The 17,510-nt window shown below is 42.9% G+C and overlaps 2 protein-coding genes across 2 annotated transcripts in view; one reads left to right on the top strand and one right to left on the bottom strand.

Annotated features, from left to right (window-relative positions):
* Nucleotides 1–17,510, top strand: part of Trpc5 (transient receptor potential cation channel, subfamily C, member 5) — a 280,812-nt gene that overhangs the window by 242,474 nt on the left and 20,828 nt on the right. The window contains exon 7 of the mRNA NM_080898.3: nucleotides 2,064–2,259. Coding sequence (NP_543174.1) covers nucleotides 2,064–2,259 — 196 coding nt within the window. The remainder of the gene's footprint in view (nucleotides 1–2,063; nucleotides 2,260–17,510) is intronic.
* Alg13 (ALG13, UDP-N-acetylglucosaminyltransferase subunit) overlaps nucleotides 16,228–17,510 on the bottom strand; it is an 83,194-nt gene continuing 81,911 nt past the window's right edge. The window contains exon 24 of the mRNA XM_087598930.1: nucleotides 16,228–16,412. Within this exon, the coding sequence (XP_087455056.1) occupies nucleotides 16,318–16,412 (95 nt within the window). The 3' untranslated portion in view covers nucleotides 16,228–16,317. The remainder of the gene's footprint in view (nucleotides 16,413–17,510) is intronic.

The following is a 17,510-nucleotide window of genomic DNA, read 5'->3' as shown; positions in this document are numbered from 1 at the left end:
TCCAGCAGGGCTAAAAGAAAAGGGCGTGAGGATAGCTTTTCTTTTTCCAATTTGAGGCAGAGTCTAATTGTAGGCCAGGCTGGCCTCCAAATCACTATGTGGTTGAGGACAACACTGAAGCCCTCGTACTCCAGATTCTACCTTGCAAATGAAGAACAGTACTTTTTGAGCGAACTCAAAAAGTATATTCATTCATAAGAGTAGGCTTTCTTGTGTTCTGCAATTTTTCTTGCTCGGGAAATGCCTGACATGCCATCCAAAGCCGACTGCCCTGTCTTGCTGTAGGCAGACTTCTGCAAAGTTCTATGTTTGGGTATGGAGACTAAAACAGGAAGCAATAATTTGTGAAGCCATCTCATAGAGACTGATGTAATGACTTGGCAAGGTCACACAGACCTGCCCTTGAGTTCTGGCTCAGCACCTAACTAGCTCAGTGTCCTTGAGCCAACCAATCTCTGAATGTAAGTAACATCATCAATAGGAGTAGAACTTTTCTTTGATTTATTGGTTGCTCATTTATGAAAGAGTCACTATTTCCTCTGCAGATTTTTGGGATCCTCTAGTTATCATCTAAAAAGCATCTCTTGGATGTGTCTCTAGGGTCCCCATCACCTGTTTTCCCCGTTTCTTGGCAATGCTGCATCACTTTATAGATTAATGGTGCCTATTACAATGGAAACGTTGCTGCTCTTCACAGTAAAGTTTTATGAGTCATGATAATAATGCATTCATAAAAGCATAAATAAAACATGCCAGGGCATGGTGGTATAGGCCTTTAGTTCCAGCAATCAAGAAGCTGAGGCAGGCAAATCTCATTGAGTTTGAGGCCAGTCTAGCCCGCACAGTGACTTCGAGGCAAGCTAGGAGATCTTGTCAATTTTATTTTTAAAAAGAACATGAAAGCATGCATATAGAGTGAGTTCTTAATAATTCTTAATGTATATATCATTAAAACATATAACTTATTACTTTAAGATTCATCGTGCTCTTCCAGTTACCTGAGTAGTATCGGAGCTCTACGAGAATCACAAAGTAACAACTTTGGTCTGGGGTACAACCCAGTGACAGGGGTTCAGGTACAACACAGTGACAGGGGTCATATAGGCGGGCCCCTATATTCCATGCCCTGGACCAAAACAAAGGTAGAGAGAAAAGGCTACTTGCCCTCATGCTTACTCGGTGAGTGAGGGGAAGCAAATATCAGCTGAGGCTTCAACATGGTGCAGCACAGCCCAAGCTCCATAGGACTTTTTAAAGAACTTAAATAACATGCAGGGGTGTGTGTGTGTGTGTGTGTGTGTGTGTGTGTGTGTGTGTGTGTGTGTGTGTGTTTGTCTTTATGTCAGGATGTGCATATGAATGTAAGCGCCTATAGAGGCCAGAAGAGACAGATTCCAAGGAACGGGAGTTACAGACAGTGGTGACATGGTCCTAGACACTGAACTTGGGTCCTCTAGAAAAACAGTGGGTAGTCTTAAGCTGGAGACATTTCTCCAGCCCTGCTTCAATGTGTAAAAGCTCCATGTTCTGATGTCTGCATTTATTGACCCCGAATAATTATTTTTTTCTTATCGGATATTTTTTTATTTTCATTTCAAATGTTAGTCCCTTTCCAGGTTTCCGGGACATAAGCCCCCTATCCCATCTCGAGACCTCCCCTTCTTCTATAAGGGTGTTCCCTCTCCCCAAACACTCCCCTTCCAGGCCCCCTCCATATTTCCCTACACTGGAAATAATAATAATTAGAAAGGTAATGGATAACATGGTCTGAAGGTGGGAAAGAGGGTTTGACAGAGGAAATAGGTCATGAAATAAGTTCTGAGCATTTTTAGGTCACCAGTATGCTGAGAGAGGAGAGATAATATTCCAGGAAGAAGTACAAAGTGTCCAAATGCAATGACCTGGCTATCCTGTTATGTTAAGGAAGAGACCAAAATACACGACATACATGAGCATGCCCATCTACCTATCCCGAATCTGACTGCCCTTTTATGGGCCACCTCATGTTTGCTCTCTTCTCGTACTCTCCTTAGAAAACTAACCTGCTCTTGTATCTCTCTTAGGCTCTTTGAAACCCTTCAGTCACTCTTCTGGTCTGTGTTTGGCCTTTTAAACCTCTATGTTACCAATGTGAAGGCCCGGCATGAATTCACGGAGTTTGTGGGAGCTACTATGTTTGGGACATACAACGTCATCTCCCTGGTAGTGCTACTGAACATGCTCATTGCCATGATGAACAACTCCTACCAGCTCATTGCCGTGAGTAACTGCTTTACAATGGGGCTTCCGTGGGTTTCTGGAGAAGCCCCAGTGATATGGAGCCCATTGCAAGCCCTGTGAAACGCATGCTTGCCTCAGTGACTACATTACTGAATATGCATTAGTCAGTTGTTCAACTGATTTCTTTGCAAAGCAATTCCGTTTGCAGTCTTAGGGTACAGAATGCCAGTAATCTAGTTTAGGTTATTCTATTTGATGACTTTCTTGCTATTAGTTGAGAACATTTTAAAAATATTTGCAGCCATTTTCCTGCCTCAGTAAGGAAAGCTCAGGGGATATATATACAGTTTGCTACTCAGTTTGGCCTCTCACTCGTGTTCAGGATAAATAAAGTTTACTGCTTCTCTGAGAAAAACAATGCAAACATCTTGCTCCCTACGTTTGGAATTCTGTTGCAAACATGACCTTCAGAGAAAGAGAGGGGCTATTTTGTCTTTGATACAATGTCTCATAGAATCCAAAGTTAGCCAAAAGCTCATTGTGTAGCAGTGGACGACCCTGAACTGCTGGTCCTCCTGTCTCCACAGCTCGGTACCTGGAATTACAGATGTATATTAAAATGCTCAGTTTATAGGATGGAATATCCTTTTGATGAAGCAGCGATGAGTAACTTACTCTACCATTAAATCTTAGATTGAGCTCATTAGTTTTAGACCAGTATCACTGTGTAGCCCAGACTGGCCTCAAATTACCAATCATCTTACTTCAGCCTCTGGAGTACTGGGGTTACAGACATATATCATGACATTTTGCATTTTACATCGCTGATTTTTTTTGTCCATCATATTATTATTTCAATTATTAGTGCTTGTTACCCCAGACTAGAAAGGATTCCGGAGTAGTTGTGGCACCGCTCTGTGTCTCTGTGTCTCTGTGTCTCTGTGTCTCTGTCTCTCTGTCTCTCTCTCTCTCTTTCTCCCCCCTCCCCTCTCCCCCCTCCCCTATACCCCCTCCCCTCTCCCCTCTCCTCCCTCCTCTCCCCTCTCTCTCCTTCTGTGTGTGTGTCTGTCTGTCTGTCGTCCCCCCACCCCCAATGCAAATACTCAGTTTTGACTTATTTCCTCATAAATTCAGTTTATCATTTCTAGAAAGAATATTAACAACTGAGTTTGGTTAAATGAGGACTAGTTCAGTTGAATATCTCTGAATTTGGACATTTAGTTGCTCGAGTGCCCTCTACATATGGATCCGTCTGATGCTACCAAGTAGAAGGCATGGAATGATAAAACCTAAGTCTTTTCTTCCTTCCTATATGCTATTTCTCTAGTATTGTTTTTTATGAGGAGTCACTTAGCTTATATGAGCTTAAATTATTGGCTATATGTACATATATGTCTATGTGATAGATATGCTTTCACAAAGACTGTTCACATTTCTCAAATATTGTAGGAAATAATAAACATCTCTTATTCATTTCCACTACGGACAGAACCAAACAATAATGGATATATGTTACAGTAAGAGAATTTGATTTTGATAGTGCTTTCTACCTATAAATGACAATGAAATATATTAGCACAGGGACACTATAGCTTAGATCTAAAATATCCCCACAAGGCCAACATGTTAGACCCTTGGTTTCCAGCCAATGATACTAATGGAAGGGAATGAAAGCTTTAGTAGGTAGGACTGAATGGGAAATTAAGCCATTGTGGAGCATATCATTGAAAAGCATTATGGGATCCTATCCCCTTTCTCTTTCTCTTTACTCCCTGGCTGTTGTGCTCCTATGCTGTGCTGTTCTGCCATAGACTTAGAGTAACAAGATCAAGAAACCATTGGCTAGGGGTTGGAAAGATGGCTCAGCAGTTAAGAGCACTGACTGTTCTTCCACAGGTCCTGAGTTCAATTCCTAGCAACCACATGGTGGTTCAAAACCATCAGCAATGGGATCTGATGCCCTCTTCTGGTGTGTCTGAAGACAGCTAGAGTAAACTCATATACATAAAATAAGTAAATCTTTTTTAAAGAGAAAAAGAAAGAAATTAAGGACTGGAACCATTAACTGAAGTAAATCCTCATAATTTTATTTTTTTCCTCTACTTTCTTGCAGTGATAGAAAGGGAAATTTGAAAATTTTCTGCTACTGGTGATTTTTTTTTAATTTAGCGAATACTTTATTAGTTTTTGTAATCAAACCCACGTAGATAAGACCTTACATATTTAATACAGTGTGTTACCCCTGTACAAATGGAAAAAACTTAAGTTCAACATTTCTAGACCAATATGGCTGTTAATTTCTGTACAGTGCCAACTCAATACAGTAAATGGGGATACTTTTTTCCAAAGTTGACAGCACAGCTAAAGTTTCAAAAAATTCAAATTATATATCTGTATATATATTCATATTTATATAAAAAGACCAATAATAGCAGTGTGTTATGCATCAACAGCAGCAACAGCTTTTCCAGGTTCTGCTGTCATCTGAACAAAACTGTAGAGACATCCAGCACACTCCATTAAAAAAAAAAAAAGTAAAAAAACAAAACCCGAGAAAACAGCACAGTTCTGTTACTCTTGTGGTACCTGGCACCATTTTTTTTTAAATTAGCTTCTCAATCATCATCTGGAAAGAAAACATTCTGAGCAACATCATTAAAAACAGCTCTGATAAAGCACGGTCACTACTACGTATCATAAAGCAGGTACAAGCTATTTTACATCCACAGAGGTATGATACAGTACTGTCCTACATCTATAATACTAGAGGATACAATTTAAAAGGCATTATTTGAGACTTGATTCTACTTTTCCAGCAGAGGGCCCAAAGGATGGTGTGACACAGCTTTGTAAAGAAACATACTCTAGACAGGATTTCCTTTCACTAGTGGCACAGTTCTAAGGATTCATTCTCTCCATGAATGTCAGCTAAAACCGTTATTAAAAAAATGAAATATCCCTAAAACAAAACCGTATAACCACCGATTCACATGAAGATGACCTAGTGGAGACAAGCTGGACCTCACCTTACCAACAAGCTATCAAATCTGTTATGTTTAAACAGTGAGACCTCCAAGGAAGGAGATGCCAAGTAGTGCTTCAAAGCTTCGGACCACAATCAAACACAGCATCCTTTTCAACAGAAGCAGAAGCTCATCTGAATATGCTCAAGGATGCTGACATCAACATTTAATCATCTCCTCACTCATCCAGGAAGAAGGGGAGATCAGTTACTACTGTACTTTATTGTGTTCAACCAAATCACCATGTTACAAAAATAGCAAGCTGCCATAATAAAAATAAGGCTCCTCTATCCAGCACCAGATAGCATCATTTTACTTTCAAGCCTAGAAATTGCACACTTGTATATAAACCAACCGAAGATGAGGATTGAGAGTTCATCTTGGTGGATTTTTCCTTTGATGAATATGAAGTGTCCTTCCTTATATTTTTTGATGACTTTTAATTGAAAATTGATTTTATTTGATATTAGAATGGCTACTCCAGCTTACTTCTTCTGACCATTTTCTTGGAAAGTTGTTTTCCAGCCTTTCACTCTGAGGTAGTGTCTGTCTTTGTCTCTGAGGTGTGTTTCCTGTAGGCAGCAGAATGCAGGGTCCTCATTGCGTATCCAGTTTGTTAATCTATGTCTTTTTATTGTGGAGTTGAGGCCATTGATGTTGAGAGATATTAAGGAATAGTGATTATTGCTTCCTGTTATATTCATATTTGGATGTGAGGTTATGTTTGTGTGCTTTTCTTCTCTTTGTTTTGTTGCCAAGATGATTAGTTTCTTGCTTCTTCTAGGGTATAGCTTGCCTCCTTATGTTGGGCTTTACCCTTTATTATCCTTTGTAGTGCTGGATTTGTAGAAAGATATTGTGTAAATTTGGCTTTGTCATGGAATATCTTGGTTTCTCCATCTATGTTAATTGAGAGTTTTGCAGGATACAGTAACCTGGGCTGGCATTTGTGTTCTCTTAGGGTCTGTATGACATCTGTCCAGGATCTTCTGGCCTTCATAGTTTCTGGCGAAAAGTCTGGTGTGATTCTGATAGGTCTGCCTTTATATGTTACTTGACCTTTTTCCCTTACTGCTTTTAATATTCTTTCTTTATTTTGTGCGTTTGGTGTTTTGACTATTATGTGACGGGAGGTGTTTCTTTTCTGGTCCAATCTATTTGGAGTTCTGTAGGCTTCTTGTATGCCTATGGGTATCTCTTTTTTTAGGTTAGGGAAGTTTTCTTCTATGATTTTGTTGAAGATATGTACTGGTCCTTTGAGCTGGGAGTCTTCACTCTCTTCTATACCTATTATCCTTAGGTTTGATCTTCTCATTGAGTCCTGGATTTCCTGTATGTTTTGGACCAGTAGCTTTTTCTGCTTTACATTATCTTTGACAGTTGAGTCAATGATTTCTATGGAATCTTCTGCTCCCGAGATTCTCTCTTCCATCTCTTCTATTCTGTTGGTGAAGCTTGTATCTACAGCTCCTTGTCTTTTCTTTTGATTTTCTATGCCCAGGGTTGTTTCCATGTGTTCTTTCTTGATTGCTTCTATTTCCATTTTTAATTCCTTCAACTGTTTGATTGTGTTTTCCTGGAATTCTTTCAGGGATTTTTGTGTCTCCTCTCTATGGGTTTCTACTTGTTTATTTATGTTTTCCTGGAATTCTTTCAGGCATTTTTGCAATTCCTCTCTGTAGGCTTCTACTTGTTCTCTAAGGGAGTTCTCCACGTCTTTCTTGAAGTCCTCCAGCATCATGATCAAATACGATTTTGAAACTAGATCTTGCTTTTCTGGTGTGTTTGAATATTCCATGTTTATTTTGGTGGGAGAATTGGGCTCCGATGATGCCATGTAGTCTTGGTTTCTGTTGCTTGGGTTCCTGCGCTTGCCTCTCGCCATCAGATTATCTCTAGTGTTACTTTGTTCTGCTATTTCTGACCGTGGCTAGACTGTCCTATAAGCCTGTGTGTCAGGAGTGCTGTAGACCTGTTTTCCTGTTTTCTTTCAGCCAGTTATGGGGACAGAGTGTTCCGCTTTCGGGAGTGTAGTTTTTCCTCTCTACAGGTCTTCAGCTGTTCCTGTGGGCCTGTGTCTTGAGTTCACCAGGCAGGTTTCTTGCAGGGGAAAAGTTGGTCCTACCTGTGGTTCCAAGGCTCAAGTTTGCTCGTGGGGTACTGCCTAAGTCCTCTCCGCGGCGGCAGCAACCGGGAAGATCTGCGCCACACTTTCCGGGAGCCTCCGTGCACCAGGGTTCCAGATGACGTTTGGTGTTTTCCTCTGGCGTCTGGATGTGCGCAGAGTGCAGTCTCTTCTGGTTTCCCAGGCGTGTGTGCCTCTCTGAAGGTTTAGCTCTCCCTCCCACGGGATTTGGGTGCAGAGAACTGTTTACCCGGTCTGTTTCCTTCAGGTTCCGGCGGTGTCTCAGGCGCAGGGGTCCTGCCGCTCCTGGGCCCTCCCCTACGGGAACCCAGAGGCCTTATACAGTTGCCTCTTGGGCCAGGGATGTGGGCAGGGGTGGGCAGTGTTGGTGGTCTCCTCCGCTCTGCAGCCTCAGGAGTGCCCACCTGATCAGGCGGTGAGGTCTCTCTCCCACGGGGTTGGGGAGCAGAGAGCTGCTGCGGGCCGGGATCCGCGGGTGTGGGACTTCCGGTAAACACAGGAAGTGCCCGGTCCTAGAGGAATTTTGCCTCTGTGTGTCCTGAGTTCACCAGGCAGGTTTCTTGCAGGGGAAAAGTTGGTCCTACCTGCGGTTCCAAGGCTCAAGTTTGCTCGTGGGGTACTGCCTAAGTCCTCTCCACTGAGGCAGCAACCGGGAAGATCTGCGCCGCTCTTTCCGGGAGCCTCCGTGCACCAGGGTTCCAGATGGCGTTTGGTGTTTTCCTCTGGCGTCTGGATGTGCGCAGAGTGCAGTCTCTTCTGGTTTCCCAGGCGTGTGTGCCTCTCTGAAGGTTTAGCTCTCCCTCCCACGGGATTTGGGTGCAGAGAACTGTTTACCCGGTCTGTTTCCTTCAGGTTCCGGCGGTGTCTCAGGCGCAGGGGTCCTGCCGCTCCTGGCGATTTTTTTTTTAAGTGTGTAAAATTGTCTACTGGGGTACTTTAGGTCATAGATGTTTAAGTGACTGACTATGAAGTGAATGGCAATATAGTAGAAGAAGTTACAAACCAAGGACTTCTAATCCTGGGACTGACTTTCATCATGGAGTAACTTCTTTGCCTTTCTTGAGCCTCTGTTTCTTCATGCAAAAAGTGATGGAGTTGGACTGATGGTGACTAATATGGTTGCCAGCTCTGTGAGTCTGTCTCTACAGATCAGGGTAGGACAGCAAGGCCATTTCTAGCTCTGAAATTCTATTCCACTGTTATCTTGAAACAGAATAGCACAGTAGAGCTCAGTATCATGGCTCTCCCCCACATCTCTCCCCTCTTCTTCCCTTTCTCCCTTCCATTCAAATCCAACTAGACAAAGACCTTTAAGATGACTTATGATTTGTGCTCACACCTAGTCTGTCTCCAGAAGGGGAGAGAACACACATGGAATACAAAGTTTCTTTTTCTACCTGCTAAGGTATTTCTAGTGGTCTCCCTAAGTATCCGGCAGTTGATTATTCCTAGTGACAGAAAAAAAAAAGTGGAATTTTTCTTGTCATCTAATATAGGATTTCAGTGTGCCTCACTGAGTTGCATGAGATTTTCTAGAAGGAATGGGAATCATTATCTCTAACTTTTTTGTCACTACCTGATGGTAGCAGGTTTGATTTTAACACCACCTATTTCTGCACTCAAAGAAAATACCTTGATTCCCTTCCATAAGAGCCTGAGTAGATGGCCTGAGTGAGACCTATACCATCTCACACATCTTGAGCCAGAGTTAACCATTCTGAATCTTACCCTCTACTCGGGAATTTCCTGGTTGTATACTTAAACCATTTGAAAGTGAATCCAGTAGGATGCTGATACTGGGCAACCCAACTGCACAAATACCCAAGTTTTCATAAGTTGTAAAGAAGTAGAAAGTAGACTCCATTCCATTTGTAACATCTCTAACTTCAGAAGTGTCCCCTTTAGAAGAAGGCCTCTGCTATGGAGGAAAGACATCAGAAAGAGAAAACACGAGAGACTCATCTCCCCTTTCAAAGGGTATCACAGGCTACTTCAGCCTGGGTAGGAATTCGGTCGTCAGCAACTCTCACTGGGAAATTATCCAGTGTTTATCCTAGTTCAAAGGTTAAGAGCTGCTGCACTATCCCAGAAAGAGTTGAGCTCTTTATCGGTGTTCTGTGAAGGATTTAAAGATGCTAGTGAGATGGTCTGCATTAACGAGCAGTTGGACCTAAACAAGAAAAAGATGTACAAATGAGAAAACATACACAAAGTTACTGTAAAATGCCAGTGTTCCGAGTCAGTTTTTTGCAATGCTATCCATGTATTTCATCCCTTGTTCCCAGGTGGGAAACAACTGTGATCTGAACTGTTAGCCCGCCATCTCTGACAGTTTAAATGTATGGGTGCTGACTCTTCCTGAGAGTAGCTAAGCAAAGGAGGTTCCATGAGGGAAATGTGCCTGAGGAACAGTCAGAAGGGATACCAATGAGAAAAAGAGATTAGAAGAACTGAAAATGTCACCATTGTTATGGTTTCTCAAAGGCTCAGATCTGGGCAGCGGTTCCCAAGTCAAAGATACCAGCAGCCTCCATAAAAAATAACAATTACCACCGGACATTCTGGAGATTAAAAAAAAATGGTTATATTTGTATTTCAAAGAGTTCTGGGCTGAGATTCAGAAAGAATTGCTCCTTGTTAAAAACTGGGCCTTCCTGAAGATTGGGCTCATGATGTTCTCTTTTTAAGTAACAAACTATATTTCTGGACCATTCGAGTGTCCATGGCCCAGAACTCATGTCAAGAATGTGATTATTTCGGTTTCTTCCTTATTCCTATAGTCTTTGTTCACTATATGCTAGTCATTGGTTCAGTCTGGCCCCACCACACTGTCACGTTGCCCCTTTCTTGAAATGCATGTGCCCTACAAGAACTGTAGTGTATGGGCTGGAGAAATGGCTCAGTGGTTAAAAGTACAACTGCTCTTGCCACTGTGTGGGTGCTGAGACTGTAACTGGCTCATAACTGCCTGTAATTCCAGTTCCAGAAAATCCAATGGCCTCTTCTGACTACCAAAGGCGCCAGGCACATATGTGGTACACACACACACACACACACACACACACACACACAAGCACACACGCATGCACGAACACACACACACATCTTTTAAAAATAGAACCATAGCACAATGCCATTCTTTACCTAGTTGTATCACAGCTCCAAACTATTCAATCTCCTCAGCCTAACCATTTCCAGTGATAAAAGCTTTTATTGTCGTCATCAGGGGACAAAAGCCCTACTATCTGGCTTGACTTCTTCCCGGAAAAATCCTGGGCCTGACTCAATTCCTGAAGAGTTGTTTCTTAAGGATGCAGAAGATAGTACAAAGCCCTCCAGCCTTCAGTCCCACTGCACAGTTCAACTTCTGAGAGCTGAAATGAATCTAAGCAATAGCAAAGTCCTTTTCCTGGTGAAAAACGTGTGCATTTCAAGAAGCATTAGAAATCGCATGAAGTTGTGACAGGGCCATTTCAGATGTCACTAGATGGCTCTTCCCTTTGGGAGGCCCTCAAGCAATCCTGATACTCACTTTTGCTCACCTTGGCTTCTGTTTTTCTATGCTGCCAAACCACCCGAGCAAGCTGATCAGGGACTGCCACATTTCATAAAGGAGAAATCAGACACACCTAACCATCAAAACGTAGAAAGCATCCCCTTCCCTTGGTAGTGTGGAATGTGTGAATACCTGTTAGTAATCCAGTTCCATCAGGAACTAACTTCTTCTGGTCAGTCAGTTCTGTAAAAGGTACATAACGACACGAGGGGGAAAATACAGCCCAGGCTATCAGGGAGCTTGAAGTAGAATCCAGAGTGGAAAGTCTGCCAAGAGAAAAGGAACAACGGCCCTATCCTCATGAGTGTATTAGCGACCAGAGTTTACCAAGAGCATAGGCCCAACAATGGTCAGACTAGCAGGGATAGGAACCTGGGCAGCCATGTAGTGTGGATTAGGCCAGTTTGCCTTATCATCCAGCTAGGTCTTGTGAGGGAGCCCCAGACCCTAGGCTGTGTTACATCTTCATGTTACCCTTCAAACACTGGGACAAGAGGTGCTCCCTACTACTGCTAAACGCTCAGTTGCCTCAGTGTCCATGCTCCTCTTCTTTGTCCCTGTATAGCCAGTGCTCCTATCGTGCCTCCAAGTTTGAACGACTTGAGTGATACCTATTCATTCAGTTGTGCTCCAACCAGTATCATTTGACCGCGTTGTTGTGAGGTATATTTAGAAGATATACATCAGTCTGACTTTGAAGTATGGCTCAAATTTGGAAAAAGACAGAAAAGTGACTGCAGGGTTGAGCTCTTATCTCTGGCAAGGAAATAGTTTGTAGAGCAGCTAAGAGAGCCCCGATGTTTGCTGGAGGCTGTAAGGCTGGAGGGGTGCCCTTTACTCCTTTCTATCATCCCTGCTTCCTTGGGAAACCTTTCAAACATGAATGGAGTTCTTTTTGTCCCAATAAAGAATGTGCTGGCACACGCCCGAGAAGGGATGTACCTAGGAGCTCCATCAGAGCCCTGGATCCTGTCGGTGTAACACAAGGAGGTGAGCCTGCTTTGTCTGGCTCCATACATCCTCACTCTGGGCCCTTTCAAATGAATCAGAATAACTGGTATTTGTTTAGCCATTGCCAGACACTGAACCGATGATTTTCTCTTATCACTAGAATCATTACTAATGATGACCATTCATTATGAGCTACACATTATACAAATATATTCAGTATATTGTCTCATTAAACCATTACACCCACTTTGTGAAGTAGGACTAGTAATTTCATTTTATAAATGGGGAAGCTGAGGCAAAGAGACTGAAGTGACGTGTGTAAGGAGGCATGCGCTGCTTCCTTTCTGATTAGCATGCTTAGGTCATACACATCAGTTAGTTTGACACTCCAAACTCCAAACTGGTGCACTATTTCATTACATATGTACAGCAAGCACTACAGAAGTGCAGACTCTATATGTCTAACCTCCCTTCCTTCTGACTCTAGCAACCCCTGTTCTGCATTTGGGCCAACCTTTTTAAAAAGCCTGCGCTTGTGGAAGAAAATATGTTCTACTTGTATTTCTGAATCTACCTTATTTCACCTAACATAATGCCCTACATTCCCATCCATTTTGTTGCAAAACAGAAGGATTTCATTTTCTCAATGGCGGGATACTACTCCACTGTGCATACTCTCTGCGTTTTCTTTACCCATTCATGTGTTGTTGATAGGCACCTAGGTCAATTCTGTATTTTACCTATTGTAATAATGCCACATTAAACATCTGGATGCAGATAGCCCTTTGCTATGCTGATTTCCATTTCTTTTGTGTGTATGTCCAGAAGTGAGACAGTTGGATATTATGAATTCTGTTTTTCTTTTGTTGAGGAGCCTCTATTTTGTCTCCATAAGGCTATGCTAAATTTCATTCCTAGCAGTAGTGTATGGGAATTCAATGTCCCCTCCCACCCAGACCAGCATTTGTTATTTCTTGTCTTCAGTTTCTGTTTTGATATTAGCCAAGGACAAATTCTCAGGAAGGTCTCCCAATTCATAGTAACAACAATATCATATCTCCTCCTTTTGACTTGTAGTCTAATTCAAAGGCCGTGATACACACAAGATACCCAGCTTCTCTCCAACCTCACTCCTCCCTCCCTTTGATTGGCTGACTCACTGACTGTCTCTGAGCTTCTAACCAAAGGGATCCTGTGGGGAGACTGTCTTGTTTCTGCAAACTGTCATCTTTTTTAAGTCCTTCTGCTCGGCACCTACCTTATGCGTGTTCTCTCTCTCTCTCTCTCTCTCTCTCTCTCTCTCTCTCTCTCTCTCTCTCTCTCTCAATGCTCTGCAGACATCAAACACACACTTTCCCCTCAACTCTGTCCTTCATTCTATCAGACAAGTGGGTAGCTGGTTCACATCTTTATTATCTTTTCCCTGTCTTGTATTTGTTTGTTTTTTGTTAACTTACTTCCTTACTTTTATTCTTCTCTCAAACAATATATCCTGACCTCAGTTTCCACTCCTCCCAGTGCCTCATCTCCTCTCCCCCAGATCCACTCCTCCATTTCCCTCCATAAAAGAGCAGACCTCCTGGGAATATCTATTGAACACGGTATAATAAGATCTAATAAGATGAGACACAAATCCTCATATCAAGGCACATCTTTTTTTTTAAGATTTGGGGTATTTTTATGTGTATAGGTCTTGCCGGCATGCATGTCTGTTGCAGTATGTGCATACCTGGTACCTTCAGAGGCCAGAAAAGAACTTATTAGAGTTACTGAGAGTTGTTACCTCCCAGGCATAGAAACTGGGCCCTCTGCAAGAACAAGAAATGCTCGTAGTGACTGAGCCTCTCCGTGCCTTTAATCTGAGCCCTCAGGAGGCAGAGGTAGGCAGATCTTGGTGAGTTCAAGGTCAGCCTGATCAACCTAGTAAGTTCCCTGCCAACCAAGGTTACATAAGAGACCCTGTCTCAAACAACAACAACAACAAAACAGCCTACAACTACAGAATAAACAAGCCTGCCTCTGTACTCCTGAGCATGACAGACAGGAACTCATCATGCCTTGGGACACCTAGGTCCTCTGCCTTTTTATTTCCCAAACAGATCTTGTATGCCCACAGTGACTCTTGAAATCATACCCAGTCTAGTAAACGAACTGTCCAGCACCCTGCTCCAGAACTGGAGACTGAGGCACGCTTGGCAAAGCTGTACAGCTAGCAGCGACTGCTCAGTGCTCAGACTGCTCCTCTCTGCCTGGGCCTGGTTTGGCTCGCCCCCTGGTGGTCTACCTTAGGAACTGCATTTTCTTGGCTCTACTGCTCCCAGCCTTCTGATTTTGTGTTAGCAAGTCTTTGGAGGGTGTGTGTCTATCTGCTGGGGACCAGAGAGATTCACCTTGAAATTCTCACCGCCTGTGGTAACTGGGTTCTGCTGAGCTCCCAACTCTGTTTTCCAAGTGTAGCTGTAGCCTGTGCTGCTTCTTGCTGAGTGCCAAGTGTTTTAGTGTCTGACAGAGGGTCAAGGAGAAATGGAACGAATACATTCTTTATTTTCTTTCCTGCTCTTAAAAGGCAACCTAACAGGCTAGATACCTGAGCTGCTTCTCTGTATCTGCCTCTCCTGGGTGTCCATCAGAAACATAGGTAGTTGTCATAGAAATTCTGTCTTGAGTCGATCTAAGAGAAACAGAACTGATTCTGCCAGTTAGCCCTAATGCCTCTCTCTATGTGTGCCAGAGGAAACGTGTGGGGGGGGGGGCACAAGCAAAAAAAGTGTTCACAAACATAGGCAATATCACCATCACTGTGGTTTTGCACTAGGTAGCAGCAGTTCCCAAGTCAAAGATATAGCAGCCTCCATATGTCAACAGCTACTAGTGCGCATGTCAAAAGAGTTCCAGGCTGAGGCTCAGGGTGGAAAACAATCGCTCCTTGTTGAAAACTGAATCTCCCTGAAGATTGTTCTCAGGATGATTTCTTCATAAATTACAAACTACATTTGTAGACAATTCAAGTGTCCATGACCCCGAGGTCCTTACAAAGTTGTGTGCCTCTTCTACCCTAGTCTCAGAGCCCTTGTTTTAAATACTCTGCATCTTTGACTGGAACAGCCAATGATACACATATTCTTTCATTTGATTGGATTGAGATTTGGGGGAGGGCTGCTTGCTTTTTGTGTTTTTGTTTGTTTGTTTCAATTTTTGAGACAAGAACTCACTGTGTTGCTCCTACATACAGGCTTTTACCTCCCTGTTCTCAGGTTACAAGTGAGTAACCACGAATCCAGCTTCTGCTTAGAAATGGATAACTAAATATGGTATTGGGGCCATGACTCAGCACTTAGGGGTCCTGCTGCCTTTGCAGAAGAGTGGAAATGGGTTCCTAGCAAAGATGTCAGACAGCTCCCAAATGCCTTGGACTTCAGTTCCAGGGAATATGATGCCCTCTTCTGGCTTCTTTGAGCAGACACACACAATTTAAAACACTCAGAAAACATTCAATGTGTATTCTAAGCTAACATTAAGAAAGTCTTTCTCTTCTTGTGATCACCAGAGATAAAATGGGCTCAGAGCATTGACAACTCGCAAACCAAAATATCTAGAGTAGTGTCAGGTACCTTGTCTGCCTTTTACTTGAGATAGAATAGCCAATTTACATCATCTCAGTTGTTAAAGTAAACCTGCTGTTTTACTTTTCTTTTTATTTATTCTTCTCTCATACAATGCATCCTAATGGAAGCTTCCCCTCCCTCCACTCCACCCAAGTCCCTCTGTACTGAAGATCCCATTCCCTCTCCCCAGCTTACAACCTCCTCCCTCCCCTGCCTGCACAGAAAAGAGCAGACCTCCCAGGGACATCAACTGGCACAAGATAAATCTGCTGTTTTCAAGGACTAAAGAAAATATCAGGGTAAAATAAGAATATAACAAGTCTCTCTCTCTCTCTCTCTCTCTCTCTCTCTCTCTCTCTCTCTCTCTCCCTCCCCCTCTCCCTCTCCCCCTCCCTCTCCCTCTCCCCCTCCCTCTCCCTCTCCCCCTCCCCCTCCCTCTCTCTCCCCCCTTCCTCCCTCCCTCTTCCTCCTTTCCTCCTTCCCATCTTCCCTCCCCTCTCTCTCCTACATGCCCAGCCTTCTCTGTTTCCTTTCTGCTTTTGTCTTCTTCACACAATTCTGTTCTCCTCTGCTCTCCTCCTCCCCACTTTCCCCTGGATAACAAAGTCTTGATGAGAAACATATATATCTCAAAGTCCCTCCTAATAATTGTGGCACACCAGAAATCTTGCAGAATGGAAGAAAAGAAAGCATTTTAGACTTATCCCCTCAATAAAGAATCAACAATTTTTTTTTATTAAAAAGTTTAATTTATTCAATGTATGTGAGTACACTGTCACTGCCTTCAGACACACCTGAAGAGGGCATCAGATCCCGTTACAGATGGTTGTGAAATGATTGTGGTTGTTGGGAATTGAACTCAGGGTCTCTGGAGAAGTAGCCATCTCTCCAACAATTATCTCCAACAGTGCCTAGAATCAACAATCATTATAGAAAAAGTGAAATAATGGGATTACAAATCTCTCCACTAACCCCACCCAATCTCCATGACCTCTCTGTAAAGAGGATCACCTTGGACATTCTAGGAGATGAATGCTCATAATACCTCATTTGTACATGTCACGCAGGCAACCTAATTGATGCAGATATATTTTAGAGCGGAGGGTCTCCATTTTAACTAGAACTCATCTTCTAGAATACTGTAGACTCTTTTCTAAAATATATTATTTATCCACTTTACATCCCAATCACTTCTCCCTTCCCAGTCCCCACTTCCCACAGTCCCTTCTTCTCTGGGTATCCGCCGAACCTGATACATTAAGTCTCTGTAGGGCAAGGTGCATCCTCTCCCACTGAGACCACACAAGGCAGCCCAGTTAAGGGAACATACTCCACGGACAGGCAACAGCTTTAAGGATATGTAAGTTCTAATTTTAAATGTGTTTGAGGGCTGGAGAGATGGCTTAGCAAACAATGACTGCTCTTCCAAAGCACCTGGGCTCAGTTCCCAGCACCCGCATGGCAGCTCACAACCATCTGTAACTCCAGTCTCAGAGGAAACGATGCCCTCTTCACAACTCCACAGGCACCAGGCATTCTCATGGTGCACAGACATACATGGCAGGCAAAACATCCAAATACACATAAAAAATAAATACAAAAGAACTTAAATATATTTGAAGCATGAATGAATGAACGATGTTCAGTACATAGAGAATATTTTGAAGCACGAAGCAATTTGGATAAAGCTGACAAAAACTCATCCTATCATCCTCTTGCGTACGTGTTGCATTCCTTTGAACAAAATACCTGGTAAAAGTAATTGAAGGAAGTATTTATTTGGGATCCGTCGTGGAGACAGGAACTTAAGGTAGCCGATCACATTGTATTTGCAGCCAGGAAACAGAAAGCCCTGAATACTGGTACTCAGCTCACTTTTGCCTTTCGTTTCTGACCCCAGCCCAAAGAGTGGTGCTTTCTATATTGAGTTGGGTCTTCTCATCTTAATTAACCTAATCTAGTCACTTCCTCGGTGACTCTATGTCCTATCAAAGTGACAATATTAACCA

The sequence above is a fragment of the Rattus norvegicus genome, chromosome X (assembly GCF_021556685.1).
Source record: "Rattus norvegicus strain SHRSP/BbbUtx chromosome X, alternate assembly SHRSP_T2T, whole genome shotgun sequence".
NCBI lineage: Eukaryota > Metazoa > Chordata > Mammalia > Rodentia > Muridae > Rattus > Rattus norvegicus.
The sequence above is the reverse complement of the archived record's forward strand: the minus strand, read 5'-3'. Positions and strand labels throughout refer to the sequence as shown.